Below are 23,032 nucleotides of genomic sequence, written 5' to 3' on the forward strand. Positions count from 1 at the left end.
TCCTTGGTACCCCCGGGGTGTCCTGGCAGCCGCATAAGCTCAGTCTGGAGCGGGGATTCTGAGCCAGAGGTGCCGGTGAGGAGGCCACCTCTTCTCCCAAGCTCGGCAGCTCACTGGGCCTCTGGTGCTGGCTGCTCCGCCAGGTGAACGCCACCTCGGCCAGCCTGGAAATAGCCAAGGGCCTGGGAGTGTTGGCTCTGGCCATGCCCTGGCTCTGATACCCCCCCGGGCCCGCAGAAGCTGGACTGGGTGAGGGGGACTCTCAGGAAGGCTTTGTCCCAAGCCTGCAGCCAGCCCAGCTCCCGGCTCTGAGTAAACATTAGAGATAGGATCGGGCGTAGCCAGGAAGGGTGGCAGGGTGTGGCCTGCGAGAAGAATGGCAGGATGTGGCACTGGGCACTGTTCTGGGCACCCACGCCTTGGGCTATTGTTTAGGGCAGCCCGAGGCTCGCAACTCTCTGGGGCTTTGGGAGGAAGTGGCATTCCCCCGGGACGTAAGCCTGCCCCACCCCTCCTGCGCAGATCTCCTTCTCTGGCTCTGCCCCCTGGCACCGCCCACTCAGGGCCAGCACTGGAGGGTGGTTGTGTGCCCAGTGGGGAAATGCAGCCACTGGCCCTCTTTGGAGGGCCTGCCCATCTGTTCGGGCTTCCTGTAGCCCTGGTGTGAGTCACTCGTCATGCTACGATGACTGTAACTTATCTGTATCTTTATCTGCATCTAGATATTTTTGGGGGGTGGGGAGGGGGCCCTCCTTGTGGAGGGAGGAAGGACTGAAAGTGAAAACTCCTTTATTCCAGTCCAGTGGGGCCGGCCGTTGACTGATTAGAAGAGGAAGTGGCTGGTAATTTGTTTGGGGTAGAAAGGGGCTCGGTATGTGTGCGCCTGTGGGTGGGCAGGTGGGTGGGGGTCAGAAGGGCTGTGACAGAGTTGGTCGTGGGGAAGGGAAAAGGAAGAGGATCGGCACCTGCAGTCTGCTGTGTTGCATAAAAGCCGAGCTTTGAGCCACCTGCTCTCCGTGGAGGCAGGCGCCTCTCTAGGCCCTGTGCTAGGCGCTGGATTGGGGCCTCAGGGCCTGGCAGGCACCAGCTCAAAGACTCAAAGCTCTGCACGTCAAGGGTGAAGATGGCCGGAGCCCTCTCTTAGGGGACTTCGCCTCTTGAGGACACTTGCTTGGGTGAGATAGGGCCAAGGAGAAAGAAGCATGGAAGAGGGACTGTGAGGGGGCCCCCAAGAAGGACAGGAGGGCAGAGCAAGGATGCTGTTCAGCAGCCCCGCTGGTGGAAGGTCCCCCGCTCCAGAGTCCTGCGGCCGTGCTGCCCAATGGGCCACGTGAACTTGACATCTCGGGACCTCAGTTTCTTCATTTATAAAGTGTGTGCGGTTGGGCGAGAGGGAGGAGGTCGGGCACACAGGAGCACTTCACCTGAGTGGGGGGTGGCTGACGGGGTGTCCAGTGGACTTGCAGCCTCTGACCAGGACCAGGGGCATCACACTAGGCTGGGAGCCGGGGGTGCCCGACGACACCCCTCTCCTGTGGGCCGGTGGTCGTGTGGCATCAGATTACTGATCTTCAAACTTCCTGAGAAACCACGTGGATAACTGAGGCATGGAGCGTGCTTGTGTAAGGAAAGGGGTAAAGGAACTTGAGGGTTTTTTAGTCTCTGGAAAAGAAGGGACTTAAGGGAGGACTCCAACAGGGTCTTTAGATCTGAAAAGTGTGGAAGATGTTTCTTATCTGACCCAAGGTAAGAAAACAAAAGGCAATGGACTTGCTTTGCTGCCAGGGGGATTTAGGCACCCCCAGGAAGAGCTTAGATCCAAGGAGCAGGCAGCAGAGGATAACTGGGCGTGGAGGCGGGGCTGTGGGACGCACAGCTCGGAGGGCAGCATCCATCTAATGACGGTAATAGTACCTATCGCCCGTTACACATCCAGGCCTGCTTCGTGCCGTGCTGCTGAGCTACAAGTTACTCCTTTATCATTGTGTGAATATTTATTGAGCACCTACTATGCTCCAGGCCCTGTACTATGCTCTGGGACTATGGTGATAAGCAGAAACAGGTATATTTGCACGTTGCTCTGGCTGGGGTGGGTTCTCAGGCTACTGGATGAGTCTGAAATAAATTAAGCATGAGAAGGTGTCATTATCAACTGTGATAAGTACTTTGAAGGCCAAGTTCAAATTGCCATGAGAATGTAAAACAGGAGCATCTGATAGGGTCTGAGTTCTTAGCAGAAGGCTCACCTCTTCATGTTGGGTTTTCTTGTCCCCATTTTACTGAGGAGAAAACTGGGGCTCAGAGAGATTAAGTTACTTGTTCAAAATTGCACAGCAGTTAATGGTCAGAGGTGGGATTCGAATGTACTCTAGTCTGTCGGGCCCTACACACTTTTCTCCCAACCACCTGACCATCAGAGCGTCCTGGGCTACATACAACTTGTCTCACCTTGTACTATTTAGTCCTCATGGTCACCCGAGAGATGTGGGTTATTGTGCCCTTTGTATAGATGAGGAGACAAGACTCAGAGAGGTTGATTAACTTGCCTAGGTTCACCCAAGTCAGCAGTGGCAGGGCAGGAATTTAAACCCAGGTTATTGGGCTCTAAAGCCTGTGAGTCTTCCAGACTGTCCCGATGGCTGCCCCATACCCTTGCCTGAAGAGGCAAAGCAGGGACTTGGCTGCCGAGTGACAGAGCAGGGACTGCGTAACGACCCCTCTCCTTCCACCCTGCTCCCCTTCCCTCCTTATTAGCTCATCACAGGTGACTCAGGCTCCCGTCTTGGGATGGTTAAGGTCTAGATCCTGGCTCTGATGCTCTTCCCAGAGAGACTTGCATCTCTGCGGCCGTGGCAGGCTGGGACTTTTGTCCCCTCAGGGCTGCACCAGGGCAGGGAGAGGAGCTGCCCTTCTCAAGCAGGGAGGGGCAGCGGGGGGCCAAAGAGGTGCCCAAGGACCCTCTCCCTAAAGGTGGGACCCAGGGAGGTCTTTTCTAGGAGGGCCCCGGGCCTGGGCTGTTGCCTCTCCATCAACAAATGGGTCAAGAGGAGGCACGTAAGGGCCAGGGCCCAACACCTGCAGTTGAGTTGGATGCCTGTGAGGTGGAAGCGCCCTTGGCTGGCAGGGTTATCTGGTGGGCACCAAGCCCAGGTGAAAGACTGACACCTCCGAGCCGGCTTGGCTGGTCACCAGGAGCTATTTTCTTTGTGACCAAGTGCTGTGCTAGGGCCAGGACAGGCCCTGGGGAGGCCCAGGAGGCAGGTTTCCTAGTACAAAGGCATCCACAGCACTGGCTGGCGTCCTGCTGGGGGTTAGAAAAGGCCACCCAAGGTCAAAGGGAGAAGATGTCCTTGGGCAACAGAAATATAATAGGAACTACCTGAGAAATTAAAATTTTTCTAGTAGCTACATTTAAAAGTGTAAAAAGAAACAGGTGAAATGAATTTTAATAATGTATTTTATTTAACCCAACCTATCCGAAATATCATTTCAACTTGTAATCAATAATTATTAATGAGCTATTTTACATTCTGTTCTGCGTTGTAAGCCGTGGGAACCTGGGGTGTATTTTACACTCGGGACACTACCATTGGGACTGGCCACATGACAGGTGCTTAGTAGCCACGTGTGGCAAGTGGCTGCGGTCTTGGACAGTACAGTCCCGGAGTTAATTAGGACAGATGATCACCTCTGCTGCCATCCTCAGCTCCGGGGATGGATAGACGTTGTTCACCATCTCCAGTGGGGGAAGGCCTTGTGTCCTGCTCATCTGACAGTGCTCCCAGCGGTCTGACCATGCTCCCTCAGGTGACTGTGCTCCCTGGTCTGACTGTGCTCCCCGCCGTAGCTGCGTCCAGGGCTGCTGCTGGGGTCCAGGGCTGCTGCTGGGGTCTCGGGGCTGCCATGGGAAGAAAGCCTTTGAAGTAGGAGTTGGAAAGCCATGAAGTTCGGATAGGACGAAGGAGAAAAACCCTCAGGACCCACCTCCAGAGTGAGGAGGGACCCGGTGGCCATGGTGGGTGTGGGCGAGGTGGCACCGAGCCGCTGGATCAGAGGCCCACAGGCCTGCATTGTGCGCCTGTCACACTTCCTTTGGCTTTATTGCTTTTGTCCAACACCCTATTGTCTAGCTTCCTTTTGTCCCCCATTCAGTGCTGCTGCCTTTTATTTTCCAGCCAGCCTGGTTGTTTTCATTTCTTTTGTCTGAAGTTCCTGAGAGGAAGGTTTTATTTTCAGCGGTTTGATTAATTCACAGCTTGAGCCCGGGGTTTGTTTGTTATGTAATTGCTGCCCTCGGCTTCAGGATAATACCCCCTCCCCGACTGCTCCCACTCCCACTCCTCACCCCCCTGCCTGGGGCCTGGCTCCTGGTGCCCGGATGGGCTGAGCCGCCTGCTTCCTGGACACTCTCCAGGTCCCCCACTGGGAGGGGACCCCAGGGCTGGCTGGGCTGGGGTGTCGTCTTTTCTCTCCATCTCGCTGGGATGAGGCCAGCGTCCTCAGGCCCAGGTAGGCCTCTCTCTCCTCGCCCTGCAGTGCCCTGGCCTGGGTTCTGCGCCCGCCCCCGGGTACCTACTCTTTGACGGTGGGTGAGCAGGAGAGTCTAGTCTGGTCTGATCTGTAGGGCGGAATCAAATTAAATACACATACAATCACGCGTCGCCTGTTGGCTAATGATGTTTCAGTCCCCCGTCTGACCAAATGTTTGGCGGGGCCCCATAGCGTTATAATACTGTATTTTTATCGTACCTTCTCCATGTTTAGAGATGTTTAGATGCACAAATCCTTACCACTGTGTTCCAGTTGCCTACAGTATTGAGCACAGTCACGTGCTGTACAGGCTGTGGCCTGGGAGCGATAGGCCGTACCGTGGGGCGAGGTGTGTAGTGGGCCATACCGTCTAGGTTAATGGAAGCACACTGATGTTTGCACAATGACGTCGGCTAGTGACACGTTTCTCAGAACACGTTCACATCGTTGTGTGACGCAGGACTGCATAGCGTCAGCCCACTGACTTTGCGGGGGATTGGTTCCAGGACTGCCCCCACCCCCAGGATACCAAACTCCGCTGATGATCAAGTCCCTGATATAAAATAGTATAATATTTGCATATAACCTACGCAAACCCTCCCCTATACCTAAATCGTCTCTCTAGATTACTTATAATACCTAACACAATGTAAATGCTATGTAAATAGTTGTTACATTGTATTGTTTAGAGAATGACGACAAGAAAAAAAGTCTATATGTTTAGTACAGACACAATTTTTTTTAATCCAAAGTTGGTTGACTCCACAGATGTGGAACCACAGATAAGGAGGGCTGATGGTATCTATCTTATTCGATTATAATACTCTTTTAGTTACTTCATTTCAAATACTGTACCTGTACTCTATATATGGCACTGTAACATAGCATGATTCATTGTATGTTACAAGAAACATTTTACAGCGCTGATGCAATATACAAACATACTGCGCCTGCAATTTTAATTTAAAAGAGATTTTACTATATCTGATTCCTGCCTCATATATCTCCCCCCAAAATTTAATCCACATGTAGAAAAATGTTTGAAAAATTGTATTTAACAATGCTTCTCTAATTAGTGTATATCGGAATCACCTTGTTAAAACAGATCCCCGGCCTAAGTCCCAGAGATTCTGATTTGAGGGTGGGACCCACGACTGCCCCTCAAACAAGCCCCCAAGACGTGCTGAAGCCGCTGGTCTTAACACCACAGCACACTCCAGCCAGCGGTGGTTGTACAAATGCCAGATCAGCACTTACCATTGCCACGGACTGTTCTGAGTAGCGTGTGGTACGAACTCATTGTCCTCGCGGCTGCTCTGTAAGGTCGGGACTCTTACATGCTCATTTTACAGCTGAGGAAACTGAGGTGTAGAGAGGCCGGGCAGCTTGGCCTAGGTCTCTTGGCTAGTTGAGTGGCAGAGGCAGGACCCTTGTATAGTCGGAAGCTGCTGTATGTCCCCACTGGACCCCACATGCCCAGTTGGGACCCAGATGCTTGCCCCAGAGACTTTGGAGGGTGGGCCTCTGCTGCTTGGGCCTCGAGCCTGGCATGGCGACTGGAAGCCACTCCCCGAGGTCCTGGATTGCTCCTCTGTAGACCCCAGGCAGTGACAGGATGGGAGGGGCGGCCACAGCGGGGAGCGGTGGGTGTATTCTCAGGACAGCCTGCCCGATGTGCCACCTCCTTAAACCAGGGACCGAAAATTCAAATGCCTGCAAGGGCCAGACTCTAAACGAGAGACTCTAGCTAGATAGCAGAAAATATTTTTCTTAAAGCCACTCATCTCTTAGCCAGTTATTATTTTCCCATTTTTGATAGATGCATGAATATAAGAAATATTTCATTTTTACCTTATCCCCAGTATGAGAAAAAAAATTAATGTCTTGCCTAGGGTACTCGATACTTGGTTTCGTTTGGGGGAGTAGCAGGGAGCGGTAGGGACTGAGGCAAACTGGCCTGTCCACGAGGAGTACTGCTGTTCGATTCCAGGCACTTTTGGCCACAACAACAACTGAGCTGGAAGTTCGATTCCAGATTTTTATGTGCCATCTCTTGATTTTTAAGTTTTGGTAACTAATTGCAAAAATACATATGTATATACACAAACATTCAGAGACAGCCAGTTGGCTGTCTCTGGCCCAGCAGCCTGCCTGTCCCAGCACTGCCACAGGCACTGCCAGGTTGGGCCCTCTCTTCTCTAGACAATTCTATTTAAAAAAATGAAAAACAAAACAAAGAAAGCCTGAGGGACAGAAAAGCCTTTTCTGGTTTTGTGTGGGTTCCCACCTGCATTGGTGTGAGCCTGCCTGTTGGAGGGCCCTGGGGGGCACTGGGCAGGGGAGGGGCGGTGGAGTCCCTGCCCCAGTGCCTGGGGTTGACACCGCAGTTCACTCTCTTCCCGCTCCCCACCCGCTCCCAGGATGTCCATGAGGAGCCCCGTCTCTGCCCAGCTGGCCCTGGATGGCGTTGGCACCATGGTGAACTGCACCGTCAAGTCCGAGGACAAGAAGGAACCTTGCCATGAGGCCCCCCAGGGCGCAGCCGCCGCTGCGGAGCCCCAGCCTGCAGACCCAGCCCGGACCCCCCAGGACGGTGCAGACCCCCAAGCTCCAGCCCAGGTGCCCAGCACTTTCCCAGGGGCTCCTGGGTCAGTGTCCCTGCCTTGCCCCTGTCCGTACCTGGCCTCTCTGCGGGGCTGAGCAGAGCCGCTCCCCTAGCTGGGCAGCAGGTGCGGGCAGAGATCTGCACAGGCGAGAGGCGAGGGACGAGGGACGGCAAGCTCAGTCCGAGGCTGGGGGCCAGGGCACCTGTCAGAGCTGGACGTGGACTCCCTCCTGCACTCACGCCCTCACCTGATAGTGACTGCTCACGTGTGTGTGACCCAGGCCTTGCTCCTGAGGACTAGCTGGGGAGACGGGATGCACACACTAAAAATTTGGCTTCAAAGTAATCTGTCAGCTTTTTCATATGATTTGAGAAAACCAGCCATCTTACCCAAGCAAGAGCTGAATCACTGTTAAAGATGATCCAGTTCCTCACCCCCCCCTTTTTTTTTTTGAGGCAGAGTCTCACTCTGTTGCCCGGGCTAGAGTGAGTGCCGTGGCGTCAGCCTAGCTCACAGCAACCTCAAACTCCTGGGCTCAAACAATCCTTCTGCCTCAGCCTCCCGAGTAGCTGGGACTGCAGGCATGCGCCACCATGCCCTGCTAATTTTTTTCTATATGTTTTTAGTTGGCCCGCTAATTTCTTTCTATTTTTAGTAGAGATGGGGGTCTCGCTCTTGCTCAGGCTAGTCTCGAACTCCTGACCTCGAGTGATCCACCCGCCTCAGCCTCCCAGAGTGCTAGGAATACAGGTGTGAGCCACCGTGCCCAGCCTAGTTCCTCACCCTTAAAATAAGGTAATTGAACTACCTGATCAATGAGGATTCTTGCAGTTCTTAAAAATTCTATGATTCCACACAGGAGATGTAAAAAGGGTACATATAATTAAAAGCCAAATGAGGGCCAGGCCCAGTGGCTCATGCCTGTAATTCGAGCACTTTGGGAGCCCGAGGCAATAGGAACACTTAAGGCCAGGAATTCAAGACCAGCCTGGGCAACATAGCAAGACCCCATCTCTACAAAAAAATTTAGCCAGACGTGGTGGTGTGCACCTGTATTCCCAGCTACTTGCAAGTCTAAGGCAGGAAGCTCGCTTGCGACCAGGAGTTTGAAGTTATAGTGAGCTATGATTATGCCACTGCACTCCAGCCTGGGTGACAGAGCGAGACCCTGTATCCCCGCCCCCGCCACAAAAAAAGAAAAAAAAAACCAAAAAAGCCAAATGAGTGAAAATTAGGAGAGTTTCTGGGTTCTAAGGACGAATCCAGCCTGGAGGAGTGTGTTTGTGCATGTCAGTGGTGATCAAGGAAGACTTCCTGGAGGAGTAGGGCCTCAAGCTAGGCCTGAAAGGATGAGGACGCCTTAGATGAGAAAAGGAGCGAGGGGGGAATTTCTTAAGGAGGGCCGAGGTGGGGCCCTGTAATAACCAGCCCTGCTGGAGCAGCAGGTGGATGCAGGCAGTGCTAATTAATAGCTTTGGCCCCTGAATCCACCGAGGCAAACCTCATTCACATGTATAACTCCCTTGATCCCAGAAACAATCCTGCTACAGGGGAGGTATTAGTATTTCCATTTTCAGAAGAGGGAAGTGAGGTTCAGAGAAGTTCAGGGACTTGTGTGGGATCCAGCTCCTTGTGAGTCACTGAGCCTGGACTGAAACCCCGGTCTTTTATCTTCAGATCTTTTGTTCCTTTCACTGTACGAGGCAGTGTGAGCAAAGGTTGGGAAGCTAGGGGACTGGGGGCCTCCTGGGTGGGGCAGTGGGGCTTGGCACGAGTGCGGGGTTCCTTCAGGGTGACATCCCTGGGGTGCTCAGCCCTCCCTACAATCTGCCCCCACTTCTCCTGGGGGTGACAGTGACAAATTCAGTGTGTCTTGCAGGACTGTAGCTCTCCAGAGAGCAATGGGTCCCCAGAACCCAAGAGACCGGGAGCCCTAGAGGCTGCTTCTGGAAGCCAGGAGAAGCTGGACTTCAACCGGAACTTAAAAGAAGGTCAGAAGTCTGCCCTCGTTGGAGGCAGGGCCTGGGCGGGCTGCTGGGACGGCTGCTCCTCACCCTGCCGCTGTCTTCCAGTGGTGCCGGCCATCGAGAAGCTGCTGTCCAGTGACTGGAAAGAGAGGTTTCTGGGAAGGAACTCTGTGGAAGCCAAAGATGTCAAAGGTGAAGTTCGGTGCGGGGGTCGGGGGGATTCGTTTGAATCCCCTTTTGCTTCTCCTGGCCTGGCCATGCAGTCAGGTCTGTAGGGCAGTTCTTGGCACCCTCACACCTGTCCTGGGCCGCTTGGCTCCTGCCTGGCCTTGCAGGGGTCGTCACCTTCCCTCACCTGGGGGGCCCCAAGCATTAGGTCTGGCTCATCCCATGCAGGAGGGGCCTGGTGGGAATCGAATCCCATGGCTGTGACATCAGGCATGTCCTTGCCACTCCTGGTCTAACTGTAAAATGAGGGGGAGTTCTCCGCTTTGCACACATGAGCTTGTTGAACCCACAGTGACCCTGCGAAGTGCCTACTGTGCCCATGTACGGATTGAAAAAACCCTCAAGTACAGAGACGTTGGCAACTTGCCTAACAGCTCGCAGGCAGGATGGGTTGAAATGGGAATTTGAACCCAGACCCGTCTTGCTCCAAAGCCTGAGCATGTCCCACCGGGCCCTCCCATGGGATGGCTGTCCCCCCGACCCTGTGTGGCACTGGGCACTCGGGGACGTCCAAGAGGCCCGGGGGCCTAGGGGTGAGGTGTCCCACTGTCAGCATTTCCGGGGCCTGGAATTAGTGGCTAAGAGTGGGGAGCGTCTAGGCCAGCTAGTTGTCGGCGAGATGAGGAACGAGCGCCTACAGGGCAAGGATCATGTGTCATCATCTCTGTCGCTCAGCCCCTCACAGGGCCTGGGACACAGCAGTTGCTCGATAAATGTCAGGTGGATGGTTGGATGGGTGGGTAGATGGACGGATAGATGAACAAACAAAAAATCTCAGTGGTGGCTGTTTCACCGTGGGGCAGGGACCCAAGAGAGCCTGGCAGAGAAGGAGCTGCAGCTTCTGGTCATGATCCACCAGCTGTCCACCCTGCGGGACCAGCTCCTGGCGGCCCACTCGGAGCAGAAGAACATGGCTGCCATGCTCTTCGAGAAGCAGCAGCAGCAGATGGAGCTGGCCCGGCAGCAGCAGGAGCAGGTAGGCCTGGGGGGAGGTGGGGGACAGGCTGGGGGCAGGGGCTGCAGGTTTCCCGCCTCGGGCTGATTCATAAGCCCTTGCGGGGGTAGAGCACAAAAGGGCCTGTGCAGGGAGAGAGCTGGCGCGTCCTGCCCAGCCTCCACCCCTGTCCCCGGATGCTCCCCCTCCCTGCTGCCCTCCATGCTTTGCCGCAGGGGGGAAGGCAGGGCGTGGTGGGGGCCGGGCAGGCCCTGTGGGAGGAGGGGCACCAGGGCTCACGACGCCCCCGCCCGCTCTTCCCCCTGCCAGATTGCCAAGCAGCAGCAGCAGCTCATCCAGCAGCAGCACAAGATCAACCTCCTGCAGCAGCAGATACAGGTGGGAGACCGGGAGATGAAAAGAAGGTGGTTGAGGGGAGGTGACGCCAGCCTGGAGAGGTGCTGGGGACAGGGAGGGACAGGGGATGTGGACCCAGCGAAAGCTGCCCACAGCAGAATCACTCAGGCCCGACCCTGGGAGGGGCCCCTATTTCTGTTCTAGCCCCCAACCTGTCGTCTTTCCCTGTTGTAAGGCAGGAGCCCAGAATATCTTCCTCCCCGGCTGAGGCTGGAGGGCAGGTAGACGGGGGCCCAGAGGTGGCATGGGGTCAGATGGGTCCCTCGAACACTGTCCCAGCCGGCCCTTATGCCCTGTGCCTCTCATCCGTGGGTCTACACTCTGTGTCCCCGGCTAACCGCAGCTGGCTAGCTCCTTGGGTCCCCAGGGACTCACACAGGGCTTCTTTGCCTTCAGCAGGTCAACATGCCTTATGTCATGATCCCAGCCTTCCCTCCAAGCCACCAACCTCTGCCTGTCGCCCCCGACTCCCAGCTGGCCTTGCCCATTCAGCCCATCCCCTGCAAACCAGGTGAGTGTGGGAAGGGCGGCTCCACCCCGCCTCAGGGAGGGACCCTGCCGCTGCTGTCCTCCGTTAATTAATTGGCTATGTGACCTTTCTGGGCCTCAGCTTCAGATCTGTCCTCCTTTCTCAGCTGCACTGGGGGAGTGGAAGGAACACGCTGGATGCCGTAGAGGGCTTTTCAGACGTGGGACAGTGTAGTAGTCCAGGCCTAGTCTGCCCAGTGCTGGTGCCTTTCCTGTGCCAGGTCATGAATATCTTGACGATTAACTGAGGTTTACGCATCTCCCAGATTCTAGCAGCTGCCATTCCTGCCAGCACGTGTCATTCCCACCTTCTACCCTGTCACCGACATTCCGCAAACAGATAGACCATGTGTCACACACCGTGCGGTTGTTGGGGAGCCGGGGGGCTGACAACACGTGAACTTTTTGCCCACGGGCTTTACAGTCGGGGAGGGGGGAAAGAGAAGGATGCCAGTACTGGGGAATCTGGGAGGGCTTCTTGAGGAGGTGGCGTCTGCCTGGGTCCTGGGAGAACAGGCAGGACGCGTTGGGGTCAGTCAGAAGCTGAAAGGAGAGGGCGAGGGAGAGGGGTGGCGGTGGGGCTGGCTGAGCAGGGCCGTCGGACGGAGCGTGCAGCCTGGGGGGGGGGGGTCACACGTTGTAGGACGGAGGTGCACCACGTTTGAGTGGCGAGTGTGTTCTCTCTCTGGTGTGGGGGACAGGGAGTGGCAGGGAGACCAGCCAGAGGCGGGATCCTGTGGGGGCTCTCGTGATGATTCTAGTGAGCGGGTGACGCCTGTGCCGGGGCAGTGACAGTGGGGATGGAGACATTGAACTATGGGAACAGGGTAGAGATGCTGTCCACAATTTCCCGGGGAGATTTTAAAATCAACCCCGTTGGTCCACCCTGCCTGTTCCACAAGTGAGACAGAGACAGGAGGAGGAGTCCCCGCTGAGTTCCGTGGGCCGGGGGCACGTGTCCCCCACCAGCACTCTGCTCCAGCCTGGTTTGTCCCTTACCTCTGCAAGGTCGGGCACAGCGGAAACACAGCAGTTCAGGCTGCTACAACAAAGTCCCGTAAACTGGGCGGCTTGTAAGCAGCAGACATTTATTTCTGACGGTCGTGGAGGCTGGAAGTCCAAGTTCAGGGCACCAGCAGATTCGGTGTCTGGCGAGGGCCTGCTCTGGTTCCCAGGTGGCACCTCTGGCTGTGTCCTCACGTGGTGGGAAGGGCAGACAAGCCCCCTCAGGCCTCTAGTCCCCTTCCTGAGAGCTTCGCCCTCCCTGACCTAATCACTTCCCAAAGGTTTCCCCTGCTACTGCCGTCACACCGGGGATTAGGGTTTTGACATATGAATTTTGGGGGGCACGAGCATTCAGGCCCTAGCATTCTGCTCAGGCCCCGGCCTCCAAAATCATGTTCTCACATGCAAAATACATTGATTCTGTCCCAACAGCCTCTGCGTTCCAGCATCACCTCAAAAGTTTAAAGTCCGGAGTCTCAGACATGGGCAGGACCCAAGGTGTGACTTACCCGGAGGTGACTCCCCTGCAGAGCGGAGAGGAGATTTGTTGTTCATAAGCTGCCTAGTTTATGGGTCTTCGTTACAGCAGCCCGAGTGGCCTTAGGCCCTGTGCGGAAGGAAGTTTCCAGTTAGCTGGGGTGAACCGGGAGAGGGGAGGGCTGCCTTGGAGGCCAGGGCAATGGCACCAAACCATCACAGCTCCCCGTGAACATGGTGCACAGCCCGGGAGGCGAGGGCAGGCCTGGTCAGGGGAGGGGCCCTGAGTCCTCTCCAGACAGGTGAGGGAGGAGTTAAGCTGGGGAGGATCAGGACTGGCCCTGCCGCCTCCTGCTTTGTTTGCTCCAGAATCCAAGCGAGTAGGGCCCCTTCCTAAGGCCGACTGTGAATATTGCCCCGCCCAGCTCGCCTGCCTCAGGTGCTGCCTGGGGCCTGGAGCATGCAGTCCACACTCCTGAGGGGGGCCTGGGCCCTGGGAGCCCACCTGGCCCACGTGCCCGCCCCATTCCCCAGCCTCCCTCTCACGCACCTCACCACCCCTTCTCCCCCTGTCCCAGTCCTGCCCCTCCTGCATGCTCTAGCTCAGATCTTGACTCCCCCGGGAAGCCCGCTCTAGTCACCCTAGCTGGAACAGAGTTCTCTGGTGTGCCACCTGGGTGGCCCTTCTCACTCCCTGCCATGCGCCCTGTGGTTTGTACACATGGCTTCCCTCTCCCCCTGAACTGTCAGCTGCTTGCTGCTGGGCCTGGTGGAGGTTGAGTGAGGTAGGGTGGGTAGAAGAGAGAGTGCTGTGTCAATGGGCTGTGACGTCTCGAGGACCTGGGTTCAAATCCCAGTGCTGCCATTTAATAGCTCTGTGTGCAACCCTTTTGACTTCTAAGGTCTCTGTTATTTTGTCTGTAAAACGGGGTGGTGCGTATTAAGCACCTGTTGTATGCCACACACTGTATGCTATAGTGAGATCGTGCACATGAGACATGCCGCGCAACAGGCAGCTGCTTTTGTACCATGCATGCAGTGGGCACAAACTATAAGTAGCCACTGAATGAACAGATGGCATGCCCTCTCCCATCGCAACACTAGGTGGGGCTCTGGGGTCTTAAGAGTGGGTTGGGAGGGGCAGGAGCAGGGGAAGATGCCACGTGCGTGCGGGGCCCTGGGGGGGGGAAGGTCCCCAGCGGTGCTCTGGGGCCGGGGAGGGCAGGGGGTGAAACCAAGGGGGGCCAGCTTCGAGCCTTCGCCTACCTTGCGGTGCGGGGCCTTGGCAAGCAGCCTGGCTGCGGTTCTGTGCTCATCCAGGACTTTTCTCCCTGCCACTTCCCCACAGTGGAGTACCCACTGCAGCTGCTGCACAGCCCCCCGGCCCCAGTGGGGAAGAGGCCTGGGGCCATGGCCGCCCACCACCCCCTGCAGGTACTGCCCTCCACCGCGGGCCGGGGCTCCTCCCCAGCTCACGGCGGCTGGCTGCCCCCTGTGGGGACTGCGGGGTGTGGGGTGGTAGGCCCCGGCGCCCTGTGTTTCGTTCTCCTGCCCCTGCCGTCTCTGGGGGGGGGGGGGTCCCCTTGTCCTGGGTATGCTGGTGCCCCTTCCTCTCTGTGCCTCTGCGGGGAACTCCTTGGGCTGCTCTCACCTGTGACCTTCCGCGTCTCCCTCAGGAGCCCTCCCAGCCCCTGAACCTGACAGCCAAGCCCAAGGCTCACGAGCTGCCCAACACCTCCAGCTCCCCCAGCCTGAAGATGAGCGGCTGTGGCCCCCGGCCCCCCAGCCACGGGGCCCCCACGCGGGACCTGCAGTCCAGCCCCCCCAGCCTGCCTCTAGGTAAGCTTTCTGCCGCCCCCACCTGTCCATCAGCCCCCTTAGGGGAGGGCCAAGGAGGCATGACATGATGGGGGCATGTCCTTTGCCCTCTCTGCGTTCTAGGTTTTACCAAACGAGGGTGAGACCTCCTCTTAGAAGGTGCCATCCTCCTGTCCCCCACCGTATCTGGGCATGCTGGCATCAGGGATCAGGCCACCAAGTTCTGCGGTTCAAGGGACACTATTTTCAGTTCTAGACTATTGACGCCTCACGGCAGCCGGTGTAAATGGCGTTGCTTGGGGTGTGCAGTGCGGCCGCTTAGGGCAAGAGGGAGCGCTAACCCCGGTATGTCCCTCCTCTTCCTCTGCCCTCTCCTCCAGGCTTCCTTGGTGAGGGGGATCCTGTCACCAAAGCCATCCAGGATGCTCGACAGCTGCTGCACAGCCACGGCGGGGCCTTGGAAAGCTCCCCCAACACCCCCTTCCGTAAGGTATGGCTCCCCCGGCCCCCTGCACTTTAGGGAGGAACAGACGAGGGCCAGCGTTGAAAGACACAGGGTCTGAGGCCACCAAAGGGAGGGGAGGAGAGGGGTGACACAGAGGGGGCTGATGTACAGGTTGCCTTGTCAACCCCAGGACCTCATCAGCCTGGACTCGTCCCCAGCCAAGGAGCGGCTGGAGGAGAGCTGTGTGCACCCGCTGGAAGAAGCCATGCTGGGCTGCGACATGGACGGTGAGCGCTCTGGGCACCGGCTGTGGGGCAGGAGGGCTCACCTGTGTCCCGGGGAGGCTCAGGCTGGGTCTGTCTCTGACCCGTCTCTCCACTGGTCTGTCGGTCGGGTCCCTCCGGGTGTGCGTGGCTCCATGGTCCCACGGCTCTGGTGGGTCTGTCTCCCTGTGTCTCTGACGGCTGGGTCCCCACTCTCTGGGGCCCCCGGTTTCCTGTGTGTCTGTCCCGTCTGTCTCTGGGTCCCTGGCTGGGCCTCTGCTAACTTGCTCTGGGAGCCCCGTCAGTGCCCCCTAGTGGGCGCGTAGGGGACGGCTCTCTGCTGGCCCTGGAGGACTCTCCCCACCCCCGACAGGCTGCCTGGCTGATGCCACCCCTGCCCCTCAGGCTCCCGCCACTTCCCGGAGTCCCGGAACAGCAGCCACATCAAGAGGCCCATGAACGCCTTCATGGTGTGGGCCAAGGACGAGCGGAGGAAGATCCTCCAAGCCTTCCCGGACATGCACAACTCCAGCATCAGCAAGATCCTCGGTAAGGGCCGCGGTCCAGTGGGACCTGGTGGCGAGAGCCATCCGGGTCTACCCGGGGCTTGCTTGGTGATATTCCACACCATGCTGGACCCCAGTGGACTCTGAGGGGGTGCAGGAGTCGGGGGATGTGGAGGCAGCTGGGTCCGAGGGTCTCGTACCGTCGCAGGGCTCGTCCGGTAGCGCCTGCCCTCAAGAAGTCCAGGAGAGAGAGAACATTCCTCAGCCCTCCTGCTCTAAACCTAACCTGTTCCACTGTTAGCCCAGACCTGGGAGCTGGCTCTGGCAGACCGTAGGAGAGACTGGTGTTCTTGGGTTGGCAGTAGGAAGGTTTTTAGAATTATATGGCCTGATCGGAGGCCAGGGAAAGGATATGGGGCAGGGCAGATGTGCTAAAAGGGGACAGTTGGTTTCAAGACTGAGGCACCTCTCGCGTCAATGCAGGTCTCTTGTCAACCGAGACACCAGGGATTTTGTCCTGAGCAGGGAGCCTACCCGGGCTGCTGAGGGCCTGGGTGGCTGTTCTCTTGTTTATGCAACTCAGCAGACCAGAGGCCTCCCAGAAGTTGCCAGGTCGTCTGGGATGTGGGTGGATGCTGAGCCTTAAGCTGAGCATCGGATACACTTTCTACGTGCCAACTTCGTTCATGCCTTTGCTCAGCATCCAAGGAGCACCCACATCGGGCCAGGCCCTCACTAAGTGCTTGCCCATATTACCTTGTGGGGCCACGCGGGGACCACACTGTCCTGGGGGCCGGGCAGGGAGCAGAGCCCAGCACCGACCGCCTGTCCCCGGGGGCTGTGCAGGCTCGCGCTGGAAGTCCATGAGCAACCAGGAGAAGCAGCCCTACTACGAGGAGCAGGCGCGGCTGAGCCGGCAGCACCTGGAGAAGTACCCCGACTACAAGTACAAGCCGCGGCCCAAGCGCACCTGCATCGTGGAGGGCAAGCGGCTGCGCGTGGGCGAGTACAAGGCCCTGATGAGGACCCGGCGCCAGGACGCCCGCCAGAGCTACGCCATCCCGTGAGCAGCCCCCCCTCAAGTAGAACTCTTGTGAGCGGCGGGTGGCAGTGTGTGGCTGACCTTTGGATGTGACCCCAGGGTGCTGTGGGTGGCTGGGCCTGAGTGTGTGGCTCCGGGGGCCACCGTGTATGGCTGCGTGTGTGACTGCTGAGCACTTGGTGGCTGAAGTTATAGGCACGTGACTAACCGTGGAGGACCTGCCACGCGCACCCGGGAAAATGAGCCTGCGGCTCCCATTTCTGACGAGCTCTGTAGAGTCAGAGGGACTAAAAATCAAAGTGCTCATCACACAGATTCCCGACTTGACCAGAGCTGGCACACCGCTGGATTCCTTTAAACAGGAACCCCCCAGCGCATTACCAATATGCAGTTGCAAAAAATTGGATTCATACTCCATCCTCCAAGAATATTATCTGTTGAGCACACTGTGGCCCTGGGGCTGCAGGGCCATCTGCAGGGCTGTAGGTGACAGTGAATTTGGGGACAACTGTATGGGTCACAGAGCCAAGAAGCTGTGGGGTGGGGCTGCACGCTCTCAGGAGGCCTGGGGGCAGCTGGGCTTGGGGTTGCAGTGGGGGTGCACGCGTAACCGTGCCTCTTCCCACCCCCAGCCCGCAGGCCGGCCAGGTGCAGATGAGCCCCACAGACGTCCTGTACCCGCGGGCGGCAGGCATGCCCCTGGCACAGCCGCTGGCGGAGCACTACGTCCCCCGGAGCCTGGACCCCAACATGCCTGTCATCGTCAACACCTGCAGCCTCAGGGAGGAGGGTGAAGGCACAGACGACAGGCACTCGGTGGCCGACGGCGAGATGTACCGGTACAGTGAGGATGAAGACTCGGAGGGCGAAGAGAAGAGTGACGGGGAGTTGGTGGTGCTCACGGACTGATCCCGCTGGGTGGGCCCAGCCCCTTCTGGGGACAGACCCCACCCCAACCCCATGGGCACAGCCAGCCAACCTGGACTACGTTGGTACTTGGCCTTGGGTGTGCCCTGGAGATGGGCAAAGCTGTGCACTTGTAGATATATGTTCATGAGGGGAGAGTCCCCCTCCCCGCCACACCCTCTGGCGGGTGTACCTGAGGAGCTGTCACCTGCTGGGCAGGCTGCTCCTCGGCCCTTGGGGCGCACAGCCAGGGGACACTGGATGGCCCTCGCTCCTGCAGGTCTACCCATGGGGATGTGGCAGCTACACACCTGTCCCCTTGGGGTCACATGCTGTTTCCATTCTTGTCCTGGCTGGACCAGCCACTGTGGGACCACCACCCCCTCCCACACACCCCCAGATCACTCCTCTATCACCAGGATCACTTTGTGCAAAGGGTCTGGCTGTCTCTCACTGTCTTTGTCTCTGCCAAGCCCATTGTCCTCTGGCTGCTCTGTGTGTGTGTCTGTGTGCACGTGTGTGTGTTTTCATCTGTTCCTTCATTGCACAAGATATTTATTAAGTGCCCACTGCGTGCCAGGCACTGTTCCTGTGGCTATGTCTCTTGATGCCACTCTTGTTTCTCTGGGGGCCTCTTTCTGTGCTTCTCTTTGTCCCCAAATTGCTACCTCTTTGTCAGTCTGGGTGTCTCAGGTTCTGTGTGTTCCTTGTGTGCATTTCTCTCTCTCTCTTCCTTGTCTTTCTGCAAGGCCCTCTTTGTCTCTTTCTCTTTTTTGCAGTGTCTGTCCCTGCCCCCCTGATGCCCTCTGGGTCCCAGCAGGCCCCTGGTCTGCCCATGGGCCCACCAGCCTTCCTGCCCCTTCCTGCCCGCCCCTTCACTCCCTCCCTGACTCTGCCTGCCGGTTCCCACGGAGCCACTTTTAGCTCTGAGCAGCATGGGAATGTGCCTCAGCCTCCAAGGGGCTGTGTCCTGGGGCCCCAGCCCTGGTCCCCATCTGATCGCAGGAGGACTGACGGTGCTCCCTTACTGCCAGAGATAGGGGCCCTGGAGACCCGGCTCCCCCCGGCAGCTGGTCTCCATTCTGCCCTCATGAGCATGGGGCAGGGGCTCCCCATTCTTGGGAGGGGTTGATGAGAAGACTCATCACTCTCCCACCTGGCCCTGCCCCTCCCCCACTCTGCACTAGGGCCTGGGTCTCAGATTCACGAGTCCTTTCCCTATGGAAGTCAAATCCCACTGGCATCTCACTCCCAAGATCTGGAGCAGCCCCCAGACCAGGGTGGGAAGGGAACCCCAAATCCCCCAGGGCTGGATGTGGCGTCTGCCCCTGCTCCCATCTTCCCCCTTCCCCAAAGCCCCCATTTCTTTCCAGGCTGTTTCTTTTTTTACGATTGTAAACATAGATAGTGCTTTATTTTGTTAATAATAAGATAATGATGAGTAACTTAACCAGCACATTTCTCCTGTTTACACTCGGGGGATTTTGTTTTGTTTTCTGATGGCATAATAAAGACAGATCATTTCGGAATCTGGCCCTTGTGCAGGGCAGGGGGAGGCCGGGGAGCGGGGAGGCGGCCACGTCCAGAGGCCCAAGTGTGCGGGAAGCCCGGGCACCACTGCCCCCTGGTGGCCGTGTGCGGGAGCTTCAGGCGGGCGGCTGGGAGGACCCGGCTCGGGCAAGGGAGGCCCAGGTGCAGCCTGTGGGTGACACAGGACATCCGCGGAGCCCACACTGAACGCCCCGCATTGAGCAGGCGAGCCCACCCAGGTCCTGAGAAACAAGGCAGGGATCAGAGCACTACAATAGGAGTCAGGAAGCTCAGCTTCTCCTACAACTAGCCACAGAGTTAGGGAGGAGGGTCAGGTCTCCCCTTTAGGCCTCATTGTCCTCCTCTGAAAACAAAGGGCTTAACCTTATCCTGGTTCTTATCCTCATTCAGAGAAGGAGCCCTTGGCGACGCCAGTGAAAGCCTGGGCCCTAGGCCGGGAAAGGGGGATAGACGCGTGGACGCCCTGAGCCCACCTGTGAGCCCTTCTACCCTGGTTAGTTAACAAGGCAGGGTCTCCTAGCCTGAACAAGAGCGAGACCCCGTCTCTACTAAAAATAGAAAGAAATTATTTGGACAACCAAAAATATATATGTAGAAAAATTAGCCGGGCATGGTGGTGCATGCCTGTGTAGTCCCAGCTACTCGGGAGGCTGAGGCAGGAGGATGGCTTGAGCCCAGGAGTTTGAGGTCGCTGTGAGCTAGGCTGATGCCACGGCACTCTAGCCCACCCCAGATACAAAAAAAAAAAAGTCCCATAATTATTGACTATATTAATAATTATCTACTAGCATAGTACAATGGGTAAATAATCAAAGTGACCTAAGACAGGCCCTAAATCCAAGGGGAAAAAAAGTCAATTTAACAAATACTACCCAACTATATAAAATTAAATTTTACAATGCTTATTTAGGGTGTAAGAAATTGTACTTTATTCTAACTAATACTATCTACTTCTATAAACCTACTTTTTCCTCAATTATTTAAAATAATTAATCAAATAAAACCAGAGGGTCTTTTTTTTTTTTCTTTGAGACAGAGTCTCGAGCTCTTGCCCAGGCTAGAGTGCCATGATGTCAGCCTAGCTCACAGCAACCTCAAACTCCTGGTCTCAAGCAATCCTCCTGCCTCAGCCTCCCGAGTAGCTGGGACTACAGGCATGCACCACCATGCCTGGCTAATTTTTTCTATATATATTTTTAGTTGTCCAGCTAATTTCTTTTTATTTTTAGAGATGAGGTCTTGCTTTTGCTCAGGCTGGTCTCAAACTCCTGACCTCAAGCGATCCGCCCGCCTCGGCCTCCCAGAGGCTAGGATTACAGGCGTGAGCCACCTCGCCCAGCCCAGAGGGTCTTTAAATAATCTCATAACCTTAAAACTAAAAATGATTACCTAAAATATCCCAAGGTATATATATTTAATATTCCATATGATACAATGGTAAAGGGTATATAAGTTATCACAAAACCCATGCTCAAGACCACACTCCAAGCTCAATAAAATTCCCCGCCAAAACAAACGTGCCACTGACCAACTAATAAAGACTCACTAAATTTCAATCAGCCTTTCATAATTGACTTTCTCACTCTGGTCCGTAACAGACTCCGTCTCAAAAACAAAAAGGCAGGGTCTCCAGTGACGTGCACCAGGGCTCTCTCCGGCCTCAGCGAGCTTTGGGAGGGGCATGTCGAAGACCGAGTTACTGCACTAGAGGACACAGGCCCCGGAAGGGCTGGATGACAAACTGAAACGCTACAAAATGCACATTAACCAGCATCTATAAAAAGACAACTCCTGTGGTTAAAAATTAATCCCATCAGTATGGAATGGGGACAGCAGAGCTGACTGGCACCTCTTGTGAAAGAGTTAGACTGGGGCTGGATAAATAGGGGCTTGTGTTCACAACCAGGGAGGTGACGGTCCCTGTGTGCCCCACACAGGCCTACCCCTCCCTAGAAAAGGCCGTTGTCCCAGTGGAGGGGCCCAGCAGTCCCCCTGCGTGGAAGAGGACTGGCGGGACCCTGGTGGGCACGTCCTGCGGGGAACGGCCAAAAGGGCCGGCGCGTTTGGTCCAGAACAGAGGCGGCGCGGGCAGGGCAGAAAGAGCCACAGACTCTGGCGGCGTCGTGGGACCCAAGACTCCCCAAGCATCAGGGCCCGGCCTTTGACCTGGGGGCGTCTGGCGCTGGCCTGCCCGTTCTCCCCAGCCCAGTCCCTCAGCTGCAGGCAGCAGCGGGCGGAGGAGCCAGCCTGGACAGTTGCTCATGTCCCCTCCCACTGTCCACTGCCTCCACCCCCACCCCACTCCCGCCCGTTCTTCCAACGCAAGTCCTGGGCAGTGCGCTCACCGCTCACCCCCTGCAGCCGAGTTCCCGTTGCGTCCCTGTTCCCAAGTCCTCTGTGGCCTGGGGTGGGAGTGGGGGCCCGAGGCCAGTACTTCCCACATCCCACTCCAGGGACCCTTGTCCTGCCTGCCTCATTCCAGCTGCTGAGCCAGGGATTGGCCCTGGGTCCTCCTCGAAGGACGGCTGGGGTCCTGGAGCCCCACCCCCTCGCCCCTGAGAGGGAGGACGGGTCAGGTGGGACGCAGAGCCCAGGAACATAGCGTCCTGCTCATGACCAGGAAGGCTGGGCCACAAGCTGTTCTCTGCCCCCTCGGAGCCTCTCCTGCCTCCTGCAGAGACCGAGGGTCAGAGCCCACGGGGAGGGCGAGCCTCGGCCCAGGAGTCTTGCCCCTGCCACGGGCCTAGGAAGGGGCCCGAGGGGTGGAGCCAGGTCACACTCGGGAGGCCTGGTGCTTAGCCAGGCGGGCAGGGGTTCTGGCTAATCTGGGGGCGCCGGGGAAGGAGAGAAGGTAGAACGCCCAGGCTTTGAGGGCATGCCCCCACCTGCTCGTAACCCTGGAGGACTGGAGGAATGAGAATACTTTCTCAAAGAGGGCAGTGGGGTGGTGTCGCCGGTTAACTCCTTCCCGTGCAGATGATGGCCGGGGCCTTGGGGACACAGCCTGACACCCTGGGAGCCCTGTCCCAGCCATTCCCTGCTCAGCACAACACCTGCCTCCAGAAACAAACGTGCCTTTGGCGTTAATTCTGCCCTCAGTTCCAGAGCTGGCTCGGAAGGGAACAAGGAGGGTGGGCACTGCTATTTAGTCCACAGACAGGTCCTGTCTGGCCACCTGTCCCCCTCCTAGGCTGCTACCCCTGGATCACTGTGACCTTGAAGGCCCCAGCGGCCCGGTGCCAGCCCCAGCAGTTGCCATGGCATCCCGGTGCTTCTGCAGGCAAAAACCAAACAACCAGAGTCCACCTGGCAGGCGGCTGTCCAGCCCCGCCCCTAAGGGCACTGGCACGTTCTGGGGGGGCCGGGAAGTATAACTGGCAACCGGGACGCCCCCTTCTTACCTTTTGAGTTTCTGCCCTCTCCTCCCTCTGGCCTTCTGAGAAGGGAACAGAAGCTTCCAGGAATCACTCTTGCCGGCCGTCGGGCAGAGCAGGTCCTTTCCCAACCGTAGCTGGGAGCCAGAAATGACTGTTTAAGGTGCTGGGAGCCCTTCCACGCAGGGTTTCAGCGCCCTGATTGGCCAAGGCCCTGCAATCCTCAGCCCAGCCCTGCGTCCAGCTGATTCCAACAAGACGTTAAAGGCAGCGGAGCCGAGTCAGCCCTGCCCAGGTCTACGAGGAGCACCGGGGCCTTCGCAGGCTGTGCGTGGGGCGCGTGTGCAGGTGCAGGCCCTCAACCTCGACTTTGGCGTGGAGTCCAGGGGGCGGCACTGAGGGGCTGCCGCACTCCTTGCCCCCCACTGCAGGACG

At 57.2% G+C, this 23,032-nt stretch overlaps 1 protein-coding gene and 1 long non-coding RNA gene across 5 annotated transcripts; one reads left to right on the forward strand and one right to left on the reverse strand.

The window, feature by feature from the left end:
- Positions 1-178: 178 nt before the first annotated feature.
- SOX13 (SRY-box transcription factor 13) lies at positions 179-18,638 on the forward strand. Of its 3 annotated transcripts, XM_045536010.1 has the most exons (15): positions 179-663; positions 6,951-7,149; positions 9,016-9,127; positions 9,209-9,295; positions 10,135-10,307; positions 10,596-10,664; positions 11,079-11,193; positions 12,648-12,713; positions 14,041-14,126; positions 14,369-14,531; positions 14,891-15,000; positions 15,146-15,242; positions 15,624-15,767; positions 16,571-16,787; positions 17,399-18,638. In XM_045536010.1, the coding sequence occupies exons 1-15, from the start codon at positions 377-379 to the stop codon at positions 17,673-17,675; spliced, it is 2,202 nt and encodes a 733-aa protein (XP_045391966.1). In that variant the 5' UTR covers positions 179-376; the 3' UTR covers positions 17,676-18,638. The 3 variants fall into 3 exon arrangements, with proteins under 3 accessions (XP_045391966.1, XP_045391967.1, XP_045391968.1); XM_045536011.1 differs by lacking the exon at positions 12,648-12,713 and having other exon boundaries at positions 180-663; XM_045536012.1 differs by lacking the exon at positions 12,648-12,713 and having other exon boundaries at positions 181-663; positions 11,082-11,193.
- LOC123626780 lies at positions 8,313-22,966 on the reverse strand. Of its 2 annotated transcripts, none has more exons than XR_006731006.1 (3): positions 15,284-17,604; positions 12,210-12,822; positions 8,313-9,271 (listed from the first exon to the last, which is right to left on the reverse strand). It is a non-coding gene; the product is annotated as an uncharacterized LOC123626780 (long non-coding RNA). The 2 variants fall into 2 exon arrangements; XR_006731005.1 differs by lacking the exon at positions 8,313-9,271 and adding an exon at positions 22,625-22,966 and having other exon boundaries at positions 10,295-12,822; positions 15,284-15,949.
- Positions 22,967-23,032: the final 66 nt, after the last annotated feature.

Source organism: Lemur catta, chromosome 23, assembly GCF_020740605.2.
Source record: "Lemur catta isolate mLemCat1 chromosome 23, mLemCat1.pri, whole genome shotgun sequence".
In the NCBI taxonomy this organism is placed as follows: domain Eukaryota; kingdom Metazoa; phylum Chordata; class Mammalia; order Primates; family Lemuridae; genus Lemur; species Lemur catta.